Source organism: Mauremys reevesii, linkage group 7 (genome assembly GCF_016161935.1).
Source record: "Mauremys reevesii isolate NIE-2019 linkage group 7, ASM1616193v1, whole genome shotgun sequence".
Taxonomy (NCBI): Eukaryota; Metazoa; Chordata; order Testudines; family Geoemydidae; genus Mauremys; species Mauremys reevesii.
The window spans coordinates 86,247,591-86,260,192 of record NC_052629.1 but is presented as its reverse complement, the minus strand read 5'-3'; the positions used below and the strand labels follow the sequence as shown (position 1 = coordinate 86,260,192).

Below are 12,602 nucleotides of genomic sequence, written 5' to 3'. Positions count from 1 at the left end.
AGCCGGAGGATGCAAGGCTATTTCCTTCCAAACATAAAGGAGAGAGCAGCCTGCATACATGCTGAGTAGTCAGGGAAATGAGCCTCCCAGAGATTTCTCTGGGGTAGAACATTATTAGCATGTGTTGAAGCCATGCTGGGTAATGCTGGCCGTTTCTTGCTGATTCTTTATGGCAGGGTCACCTTTTTAACTCCATCCTGGATATGAGGGAAGTAGAAGTGACTCTTTAGGCAGAGCGAACTGGGGACTAGGACAGAAATAATTGTTCATGGGACCCCAAGATCAGACAAGATTGATGTGAAAGCTTGTTTGAGTCACCAATATAGCTAAAACCCCCAGAAGTGGGTATATATTTGGACCAAATCTAGTGTGACTGTAGACACTGCTCAGAGCAGTGTGTGAACTTCATTCCGTTGCACATGCAAAACGCAGAGCAGTGAATAAAAACCTCAGTGTAGTCCCTGGATTTTTATCAGACTGTGTGCCATTGCTGATTTTTCCCTCGATGCCTCTATTCTCCTTTATCTGCCACCTCTTAAATTGCTGAAATGTGCTCTAGTGGTAGAAAACCCAGAGCAAAGACCCTTCCCATAAACTAGCTGGCCTGCAAAGGAGAAAATAAAACCACTGACTTCTGAATTAAAGAAACCTATATGTCAGCCATGAAAAGACACTTCCCTAATAGAACTCTGAAATGTCTGGAAGGAATGATGCATCATTCATTTTCTATTGTTCTAAAAATCCTTCTCTTTATATTAGTACCTATAACATGTACAGAGAGGTCCAGGTATCCATTGTACTTCCACTGTATTATACTGTACTTCATGCTCACTGAAGCCCAGCCAAGTGTCTGCCACAGCTGTTATGCCCCTGCAGACCTAGCATCAAAGCTTGGAGAGAGCAGGATTTCACTTACACAAACGGACTCAGACCTATACAAAATGTTGTACTCCAGTACCACTGAGGAATTGCATGGAGTTTCAGACCTGTCTGAATTTCAGCCCAACTCATTCACTCACCCCTAATAAAAGACCATTGTTAGCCCTTTGGTTTTTGAATTACTGCCTTGAGCAGACAGTTGTACTTATGGCTGTTCTCTACGACTCCCCATGCTCCCTAATTCCATGGGAACCATAACATGACAAACACTTTCTAAAACTACCATTGTACTCGTAACTTTACATATAGTGACATGTTCTATTACAAATTCAACAGGAGAGGCAAGGAGCATTAATGCCAGTTACAGCACAGGCACGAGAGCTGGTTGGGTGTTTTCTGGTAGAAATATTTTGACTGAGAATGGAGTTTCCATTAAAAATCAGCAGTTTCCTGTGGAAAATTTCAATTTTTCTGAAGTTTTTCAATTTTCCATCAGGAAACATTAAAAGGAAAAGTATATTGTTTAGATCCAAACAGGAATATTACAATTTGTTAAACTGACCCAGAACATTTTGTTTTGTGTCAATTCAACATTAAAACTGAATTTTCCTGTGGTGGTGCATTATGGGAGCTGTCTAATGCCTCCATTCTCTCCTATTGGCCATGATCCCTGGCTGGTCTACAACTTCCATGATGCAACACTGACCAGGCAGTGTGGTGCATCATGGGAGACATATGCTTACAGGTTCATTATGGGAGATGAAGTCTGGCCAGGGAGCCCAGTCCATAGGGAACAATGGAGGCATCAGGCACCCAAACTACTACTCCCATTTCCAAACCAAATTTTTTTGCAATTTTTCATCCTGTGAAAAATTTAAATATTTCACTTTTTTTGCCTCAGCGCAGAACAAAAAAAAGAACATTGAAATAGGATTTACCACTGGACAGAAATTCTGTTCCTCACTCAGCTCTTGTAGTTCCTATTGCTTTCAGACAATGCCCATTTCAATTACTACATTAAGTTACTGGGAAGGTTCAGTAGAGGAGTAAAACTTTTATCCTTTTTCTGTTCGGGGGAGTCTCATCCATTATCCTAGTCATTGATTATAAAATCCTTATTACACCCATTGATCTTTGGAAAGCATTGCCCAGGAAATCTCAGGAAAATGAGCGCAGGCAATTGACAGAAGACAGGTAAAGGAAACTTCTAAAAACTCCACAAATAAGAACGATGGCACAATGATGGGCCTGGGAATGTGTCACTGCCTGGAGAGAAGCCCCCCGTCTGCCTCACTTGCCAGTCAGAACCCTTTCCTGTGCCTTGGCTGGGATGCAGGGCCGGCTCTACTGTTTTTGCCGCCCCAAGCAGCACTCCAAATTGCTGTGGGGGCAGTCTGTGTGCCATTAGCGTTTCCACGGCAGCGGCAATTCGGAGGCAGCTTCTGTCTTCAGCCGGAAGACAGAAGCTGTGCCGCCGCTGACAGCTGAACATAGAAGCTGCCGCCGAATTGCTGCAGCCACGGAAACGCGGGTGCCACCCTAATGGCACAAGGACTGCCCCCACCGTCCACGGAGGCAATTCGGCACGCTGCTTGGGGGCAAAAACACACGGACTGCCGCTCCTTGCAGATTGCCACCCCAAGCACTTGCTTAGGATGCTGGTGCCTGGAGCTAGCCCTGTGGGAATGGTCACTCCAATCTGCCAGCAGCTCTGGGGAATGGAGCTGAGTTGCAGGGAGGAAGGTTCCCCTGCTGAGGGCAGGTCTCTGCCTCAGTGACTTGGATCTGCTCTCTCCTGGCTCCCAGCCCATGTGGCCCATCTCTGTGACAGGACAGATGATTTGTGGATGGGGGTTCTGTTAAAGTACTATTCCTTGCCTATGCGCCTTGGTCTCTTTCATATAACAGCAAGCCATCCTTGCATCTGACTGCATTTCTGAACGTAACTGTTTTAAAAAGAAGTTTTATTTTTTATTTTTGTAATGGAGATGAAAAATAACAGTTTCATAAACAATAAACTCTTACTTTTCTCTTTTGACTTTTTTTCTTCTGTCCTCCTGCTCCCAGTAATAACCCTGATATTACCCTGCAAACTGTGAAGTTAATTTTTTGCACTGATTTTCACCCGTTCTTTAGTTTTTGAAATAAACATTGATAAAATCTTTGGGAAAAAAAAAAGCTAGAAATGAAGGGCCTTAACTAGGTTATAAAAATACATTTTTTAAAAAACCTGAGGTTCTTTTTACTCAACACCTAATATAGACAGAGACATTATGCTTTAAAAATCCAGCTAACATGTTTTTAAATATGGCTGCCCTTGTCCACAATAAGAGAAAAATCATGTTTAACACATTAGTTGTTAATTTATATGACTCTATAGAAGTCCAGTAATTTGAGATATCCCACCCAAAAAAAAATTTCCCCTCATTTTTAACTGTCTGAAGAAAAAGGGGGAGCCTTACAATGTACCTTAATGGTCAGATTAATACACTTTTACTAACATGATACATTTTCCCCATGTAAAAGTAGCCAAATCCTCCTAACAAAATGTTACTAAAAACCTAGGGAAGGGAAACATGTTAAAGAACATTTAAATGAAATATTGTTATGGTAAAACATGAACCCATTTTCCCATGCTGTGCTGCTGAGTTTTCCGGCATGTCTTCTGTATCTCAGTTGCGTAACTGATTCCCATGGGAAAAGGAACATTTTAAATATAATATCAAAGCAAAATTCATAGCTTGGTAGCACACAACCAAAAAAACCAATCATATACGTATATTTTCAAAGATATTTTTCTTAATAAATTATGAATAAAAATGGGAGCCTAGTCTGCAAATCCTTACTCAAGCAAATAAAGTCTGCTTGTGCGAGTAAAGAGTTTGGAGGATCAAATCCTAGTTTTATATATCCTTCTTACAAGCAACATCACAATGTCAAACTATATGACAATAGTATTAAAAATGCAAAAAACCCTTTAAGATTTGTTTCAGTTGGAAAAGAAATGTATCCAACTTTTCTCTCACCTAGGACCCAAATTGTGCTCCCATTAAAGTCACTGGCAAAACTGCCAAAGATTCCAGTAAGAGCAGGCCATTAGCATGCAACAAGGATATCTAGTTATATATAAAGCAATAATTAATGATAACAATATGTACACAGTGTTAGTACACTGTATATATTATGCATATGTACATGCATGTGAATGGAAAAGAAAGGTAGGTCATTGGCTACATTCCTTAAAGGACAGTGAAACGAATGAAAAAGCATTTCTAGACTATATTTAGAGGAAGACGTTCTTTCTACATTTGCCAGATCGTTACATAATTTTGCACAGCGTGTCTCATGCAGCTCCACTGGTCTATAAGAGAAGTGAAAAAAAAAACCTGCATCATTTGCCTGGCATGATAGTTTGGAAATGTGGAGAGGACCCACTCTTCTATGTATGTGAATTAGAGAGAATTCTCCAGACACACAAACAATTTAAAACTTTCTACCACTACCACAGTAGGACATTGCAGTACAAGACCTGTAGGTAAAGCATGGGATCATGACCTACTCCCTCTCTTTTCTCTTTGAATTAGGCTTATTGGGAGCTTAATGGCCAAAATATTTTTAAAAATTAGAATTATAGAAAGGCAGTGAGTGAGTAATTAATGGGTGAGATCCTCAGCTAGTGTAAATTGTCATAGCTCCATTCACTAGCTGAGGATCTGCCCCTATGGATCTATGCTGGATAAGACAAGACATAACTGGCACAAACTGATTACATGCTCCTTCTGTATCATTTGGCAAATGACCTTCCAAGATGAGTAAATGCATAACCAAAAGCTGAGCTCAAATAGCCATGACAGAGAATTTAAAAGACATTTTCAAAGAAGCTTCATAAGAAAGTTAGGATTTTTCTTTAAATATTTTAATACACGTCTTGGGATTCAGCAACTTCTTACAGCTCTGCAAGAAAAATGCAAGTTTGTGTATCCTTAGAAAAATGTTAGGTCTCAGATATTAAGTAACAGTCCTAGGAGTTAGAAGAAAACAAAAATGCTGACCCTCATGTTAGTACCATAGGAAAACAAACAAAAAACATTTAACTCATCACCAGTGAAATTTACAGATAACTATTATAAAGTGTTTTTACCTTCATTCCCTTCTCCAGGCGGCTGATAAAATGAGAGCCCCAGAGATATGATGGCTGCAATTTCCAAGATTATAAGAGTCACATCCTGTAGTGCTTCCCAAACTAGCTGTAAGAAAGTTTTTGGCTTCTTTGGAGGTATAAAGTTTTTCCCAAAAATAAGCTTTCTTTTTTCTAGATCCGCAGCAGTGCCAGGTAATCCTGTGAACAAATAAAAAACAATTGATTCAAGTACCGTGGAAAGAAAACAAATGCCCAAATACATTAGTATTCAAATAAACTGCATTTTCAAAGTAGACTCGCAAGCTTTATCCCCTATCTGCCACTTTTAAACTTTTTGTTTAGCAAAATAATTCTTTTGTGCCTGTATTCTGAGCAGAAGCCTAAAACATGTTTACAGAGACTTTTAAGGACACATTATTTAAATGAAATCCCTTATTGTCAGTTATTAATTATATAGTACCCCAAAATAGTATGTTTACTTTTTATGAGATCTAATATATACAATAGTTTGCAAAGTGAACAATTTTGGAAAAGGTAGATTGTAGAGTGCCATCAAAATATATTGGGCAAGGCTGGGACATCTAATGGCAACTCTGGGACAGCTACCAAGAGGTACAAATCTTGGTGCTGAGCTCAGGTTCTCACTGCACAGCCCCACAGGAGAGAAGCAGTATGCTAAGCTTCTGGAGGAACATTCTCAGGAACAGTTCTGGCCATGTACTGAGCATTTGGGTTAGCTGTGTTCAGCCCTTCTTTACTGAAAGGAGAGTCACAGTGCCACTAGATGATGTATGTATAGGAAGTAATATTACTATCCTAGCTTTTCCCAAAAGGAAGGTTTACAAATTTCCTTCCTTATATGTGGCCTTTTACCTAGAATTTAATTATGTACCTTTTAACTTGTCATACAGGAATGTTGGACAATATGTACCAGGGACTTTTATACGCACAGTGGGAAATTTTATCGGAACTGAATGTTGCTAGAATTTTTAATACAAAAACCATTATTTTCCCCCAAATGCTTGCAAATCTTAGAAATGAAATGCTTTCCCATAAATCCCAGATACTGCTCTCAAAAGCATACTGCATTGTATACTCTGATGGATTTGATACAGTCTGTCAAGAAATTATATGTGATATCAATTGGATTTATCAATACGTTGGAATTTAAATTCAACTGCCACCCTTTAATGCAATCACCAAGATAAATATACAAACAACTTTATTCAGGTTTAACACTAAGCCAGGACAGCGAAGGTCTAATTAGACTGACAGAGTGGACCACAGCGTATTACTAACCAACCTATAGTAGAGGCCTCAGCAATACAGTGGTTCCAATCATTGCTCTTCAGCAGAACTCAGAATAGCAATGGGTAACTGCTCCCCCTCTCCAAAGCCCTAGCCCATAGGGTCTTTTATTTCTGCATCTCTACAATATTGACATGAGACAATTGGAAGAGATAGTCAGACACCATGGACTTAGCTGCCCACAGTATGCTGATTACTCTCAACTAAATATTTCATTCTCAACTGAAGCAGCCATGGCCACTATTAAAATGGCAGAATGTCTAAATTATCTCTGGGATGAAGAGAAGCTGGAACAAGCCAAATTCAAGCAAGACCAAAGTAATGCTGGTTGGAAAGGGAAAATACTTGGAAGAGCTGGGAAAGATGTCTCCACCTTCTATCAAATGCATATAGCCTCCATTCAACAAAGTGTTGCAAAGCCCCCGGACCTGGCTGGACCCCTCAGTAAGCTCAGATGACCAGGTAACATCAGTTTTTAAAAATGTCATCTTTCACCTCAAGCTTACTAGGAAACTTTGTCCCTTCCTCCTGGATGAGAACCTGGCCCCAGTGATCCATGCATTTGTCACTTCTATGATGGATTACTGTAGTTTATGGTATCTGAAGCTGAATGTGAAAAAAATACACAAGCTCCAACTGGTACAGACTGCAGTTGCCTGCCTTCTCCATGGCTCAGACCCCAGTGACCACATCACACAATGTGCGAGTCTGTCCACCAGCTCCTGGGCTGTTTCTGATGCCAGTTTAAGGCGTTGGTTCTAATTTTCAAAACAATTAATGGATCAAGCCCCTGCTACATCAGAGACCAAACATCAATCTATGGACCACAATGACAGCTATGCTCCTTTGAGACAATGCAGATCCCAAAGCCCAAGAAGAGGCACATAAGAGCAGAGGACAAAGCATCTTCTGTCGAGGGGTCTGGCTATGGAACAATCTTCCAGAGGAGATCAGGTGAATCCAAAGTTTGGCCATCTTTAGGGAATGTTGCACAACCTTCCTCTTTGAGGAAACCCTTCCACTATAAGTGACACAATTCAAACACCTCTTATTCCCAAGTACTTCACATCTCCACACACCCTGCCCCCCCCCCGCAAAAAAAACCTACCCAAAGCAGAATTCTAACCCCATGAAGAGAGAAGTGTCAGAGACTCAATGAAGTCCACTAGAGACCTTGCTGTTGCTACTGATTTTATGTGGAGAGCTCTCAGATATTATGGTGATGGTAGTACAAAACTCTAAGATAGACAGACTTTAAAGGGATCCTCAATGAGGAACAGTCACCCTGGATTGGGAAAGGGGATGGTAGTAGTGTCTGATAAAATAATAATTTTGTCCACAATAAGGAGTATTTACAAGCTTAACTTGACCAGTTACAGCAGGATAGAAAAAAAACTGAGTGGAGAAGGTAAACAATTATACATTCAACAGGATAAAATGAAAGTTTTAAATACTACAGAAAGTAACTACAGCTCTAGCAAATTAAGCCTTTCCATTAAAGATAGTATCCAGTGTCAATTATATTGGCACAGAAACAGTGAAGTCATCACTTCCCAGGATAATACACTTGTGTGAACATTATTGTCAAGATTCTCATACCAAAGATACCTGCCTAGCTCATATTTTAATGAGCAGGTTGGCAAACAAACACATCATAAGTACCTGGAGTATATAAGTGAAGAGCCTTCAAAGTAAAGGGGATCCAGACACTGGGACTGGCCCCTGAGAGGAAAGGCAGCCGTATCTCAGAGACACTGGTGGGCTGGATCTCAGACACAGCAAGGCTAAGAACCAGACCAGGGCTGACAACAGGCAGCTCTTTTTACTTCACTCAACTTTATCTTCAAATGTCTATCTTGTCAAACTTAACTGATAGCCAGCTGGAACCTAGAATTATTTTTGATTGCTTTTAAATGAATCTTGCTTTCTTAAAGATGCATGGTCTTAGAGTAATTACTACACTCCGTTCTCAGAGACAAAGAAAACAAATTGTTACTATATTCAGAGAGAAGTTTATGAAGAAGTATTAGAACCCCTTGGTCTAAGGCATAGGGCAATATTCCAAAGAGCTATTACTGCATCCAGGTCCGTAAGGCAAAACAAACAAGCATAGCAATGAAGGAAGATAGGAAAAGGGGACTGAAGGTTGTGATGGAATGCTAACTGTATTATACTCTACTGCCACTAGGTGGCATTGTGTATAACATACAGTAGAACACCAGTCAGAAGTTAGAAACACCAGAGTTAAGAACTGACCAGTGAACCACACACCTCATTTGAAACCGGAAGTACCCAATCAGGCAGCAGCAGAGACAAAAATAAAGCAAATACAGCACTGTGTTAAGCGTAAATTACTAAAAAAATAAAGGGAAAGTCTAAAAAAATGATTTGACAAGGTAAGGAAACTTTCTGTGCTTGTTTCATTTAAATTAAGATGGTTAAAAGCAGCATTTTTCTTCTGCATAGTAATGTTTCAAAGCTGTATTAAGTCAATGTTCAGCTGTAAACTTTTATAAGAACCACCATAACATTTTGTTCAGAGTTATGAACATGTTAGAGGTAGGAACAACCTCCGTTCCCAAGGAGTTTGTAACTCCGAGGTTATACTGTGCCTTATTTAAGATAACCTCAGCCATACCTGGCAGCACATTAAAGGTTCTTACAGAAGGCAGATCTCTGGCGTATCTCTTTGCCAAGGACACAGTCCTCTGTCGCTTGCTTTCCCCCACCCTCATTCACTCACTCATTTTCACCAGGCTGGGTAGGGTCCCTTTTTGACAAGGTGTTCGTTTGAAAAGTGGACACCTGGCAACCCTTGGCACAGGAGCCTGACCTGCTGTTAGCAGCCCTACAACCTGCAGCGTACAACAGGGGTGGGCAAACTACAGCCCGCGGACCAGATCCAGCCTGCCAGCTTTTTTAATCCGGCCTTCGAGCTCCCGCTGGGAAGCAAGATCTGAGGCTTATCTCGCTCCGGTGCTCCAGCAGGGTCGGGGGCTGCTCCACACAGCTCCCGCAAGTCGTGGCATGCCCATCCCCAGCTCCTACGCAGAGGGGCAGCCAGGGGCTCCACTCTGCACACTGCCCCTGCCTCAAGCACTTCCCCCGGAGCTCCTATTGGCTAGGACCTGCGGCCAATGGAAGCTGCAGGGGCAGTGCCTGCAGATGGGGCAGCATACAGAGCTGCCTGGCTGCGCCTCCACATAGAGCTGGAAAAAAAGAGACATGCCGCTGTTTCCAGGAGCACTTGAGGTTATGCGTCGTCCAGAGCCTGCACCCCTGAGCCACCCTCCTGCACCCCAAAATCCTGCCCCAGCCCTGATCCCCCTCCTGCTCTCCAAACCCCTCGATCCCAGACCGGAGCCCCCTCCTGCACACTGAGCTCCCATTTCTGGTCTCACCCCAGAGCCTGCACCCCAACCCCAATTTGAGCATTCATGGCCCGCCATACAATTTCTATTCCCAGATGTGGCCCTCAGGCCAAAAAGTTTGCCCACCCCTTGTGTACAAGGGGTACACAAAGGATTCTGCAAAAGAAATAAATTAAATGAGATGTCATGTTTAATAAACTTCATATCTATATGTTATTGGCATAAGAGGAGGGCATTTAATATTATATTCTGTACTGTGATTATTTTTTTACACATGTTCACTTGCTTTTATAAAGCATAAAATATGCAAGATAATTTTTGCATTAAACCATTTTTTAAAAAATAAAACTTTTTTATCAATAAGTTATTTTTTTCTTGATCAATGTGTTTCAGAAAGGAGATTCTTTAGACACATTTAAAAACCGCACAGTTATGGTTAGGAAATATTGTGACAAATTATCACAATATGATTCTCTGGCATGACAATATTTTCAAAAGCTTTTAGTCTCTACAAAGTTGTTTTTAATTGATTTGAAATAGTGAGGGGGAAAGGAAATTAAGTGATTGCCTGGAAAACATTAAATTGTTGACTATACTTTCTGCCTTCTGTATGAAAATCAGGTGATTCAATAAAGTAATACATTTCTACATATCTATTGCTTTTTGGGTGGTGGGAGGGGCAGGAAAGGAACCAGAAGATCTAATTATTAATCATTTTGCCTGTTCCTTAAGCATATTGCACAATTACCGCATACTGGAAAAAAAAATCCATCAGTTAAATAGCCACGAATGTCTCATGGAACAATTTGTTTGTGATAACATCATCTCCACAGCAACCAGTTGAAGCATTACAAACAGAGGATGATTTCTATTTTGGTATAAGTAGCAAAACCAGATCATTGCTAATAATAAAAAGCCAGTAAGAGTAAAAAACAAAATGACTTATCAGACCAGCAATCAGTAAACATAGCATGTTTCACAGCTGTTTACGATGAAGGATATAGAATAATACAGAATCCTCAATGAGCTACTGTTGGTATTTTTAATTAAGGGCAATTGCTATTTTTGACTTTACTCCTAATTACAGTAGCTCATTTTTCCATTAAAGGGGAATGAAGACAGAAAAATTGTGAGAATTGCACATTTTTTACAGTATCATCTTAGGAATTGTTTTAAATGGAAGGCATAGTCCAGGAAAGACTTTAAAAGCCCAATGATACTGGTGACTGCCTACTATGGTGATGGGTGTGTTATAAACGTATAGACAGATCAGAAGAAAAACATACAATTGTAGGACTGGAAAGGCCCTCTAGAGGTCTTCTAGTCTAGTCCCCTGCACTCAAGGCAGGACTAAGTATTATCTAGACTAGGGGTTCTCAAACTTTTTCTTTCTGAGGCCCCCCCAACATGCTATAAAAATTAAACAGCCCACATATGCCATGACAACTGTTTTTCTGCATATCCAGTAGATTAAAAGCCAGGGTGGTGTTAGGGGGTAGCAAGCAGGGCAATTGCCCGGGCTCCACAAAACTAAGTTTCTTGGGCTTTGGCTTCACCTCTGGGTGGCAGGGATCAGGCTTTGGCTTTCTGTCCTGGGTCTGGAGAGTCTAATGCTGGCCCTGATCTCTGATTTATTTTGGCAGATCCCCTGGAACCTGCTCGTGGACCCCTTGGTGACTCTGGACTCTTGGTTGAGAACCACTAATCTAGACCATCCCTGACAGGTGTTTATTTAACCTGCTCTTAAAAATGTCCAGTGATGCAGATTCCACAAGCCCCCTGAGCAATTTATTCCAGTGCTTAGCCACCTTGACAGTTAGGAAGTTTTTTCCTAATGTCCAACCTAAATGGCCCTTGCTGCAGCTTAAGCCCATTGCTTCTTGTCCTATCCTCAGAGGTTAAAGAGAACAATTTTTCTCCCTCCTCTTTGAAACAACCTTTTACATACTAGAAAACTTCTCTGTCCTCCCTCAGTCTTCTCTTTTCCGGACTAAACAAACCCAATTTTTTCAATCTTCCCTCATGGATCATATTTTCTAGACCTTTAATCATTTTTGTTGCTCTTCTCTGGACTTTCTTCAATTTGTCCACATCTTTCCTGAAATGTGGCACCCAGAACTGAACACAATACTCCAGCTGAGGCCTAATCAGCACGAAGTAGAGAGGAAGAATTTACTTCTCGTGTCTTGCTTACAACACTCCTATTATGCACACCTTATAGTAGCTCCATGTAGACTCTATTTCTCTAGTTTGTTTATGAGAAGGTCATGTGAAACAGTATCAAAAGTCATACTAAAGTAAAGATATACCACATCTACTGCTTCCCCTTATCCACAAGGCTTGTTACCATGTCAAAGAAAAATATTAGGTTGGTTTGACATGATTTGTTCTTGACAAACCTATGCGGACTGTTAATTATCACCTTAAGTGTCTGCAAATTGATTTGCGTAATTGATTTGCATAATTATCTTTCCAGGTACTGAATTTTAGCTGACTGGTCTGTAATTCCCTGGGTTGTTCTTATTCCCCTTTTTATAGATTGGCATTATATTTTCCCTTTTCCAGTCCTCTGGAATCTCTCCCATCTTCTATGAACTTTCAAAGATAATTGCTAATGGCTCAGATATCTCCTCAGTCGGTTCCTTGAGTATTCATCAGGCCTTGGTGCCTTGAAGACATCTAACTTCTCTAAGTAGTTTTTAACTTCTTTTCCTATTTTAGCCTCCGATCCTACCTCATTTTCACTGGCATTCATGAAGTTAGAGGTCCAGTCATTACAAAACTTTTTGGTGAAAATTGAAACAAAAAGATGATTTAGCACCACTACCATTTCCAAATTTTGTTATTGTTCTCCCTTTGCCTCTGTAACGTGTCGGACTCACCCCTGCGGCGCCTCCTGCTGG

General features: G+C 40.7%; 1 protein-coding gene across 6 annotated transcripts in view; it reads right to left on the bottom strand.

Annotated features, from left to right (window-relative positions):
* The window catches only part of ATP2B2 (ATPase plasma membrane Ca2+ transporting 2), a 563,074-nt gene that overhangs the window by 213,297 nt on the left and 337,175 nt on the right, over nucleotides 1-12,602 (bottom strand). For all 6 annotated transcript variants that reach the window (XM_039480788.1, XM_039480783.1, XM_039480784.1 and 3 more), the window contains exon 5: nucleotides 5,021-5,218. In XM_039480788.1, coding sequence (XP_039336722.1) covers nucleotides 5,021-5,218 — 198 coding nt within the window. The remainder of the gene's footprint in view (nucleotides 1-5,020; nucleotides 5,219-12,602) is intronic.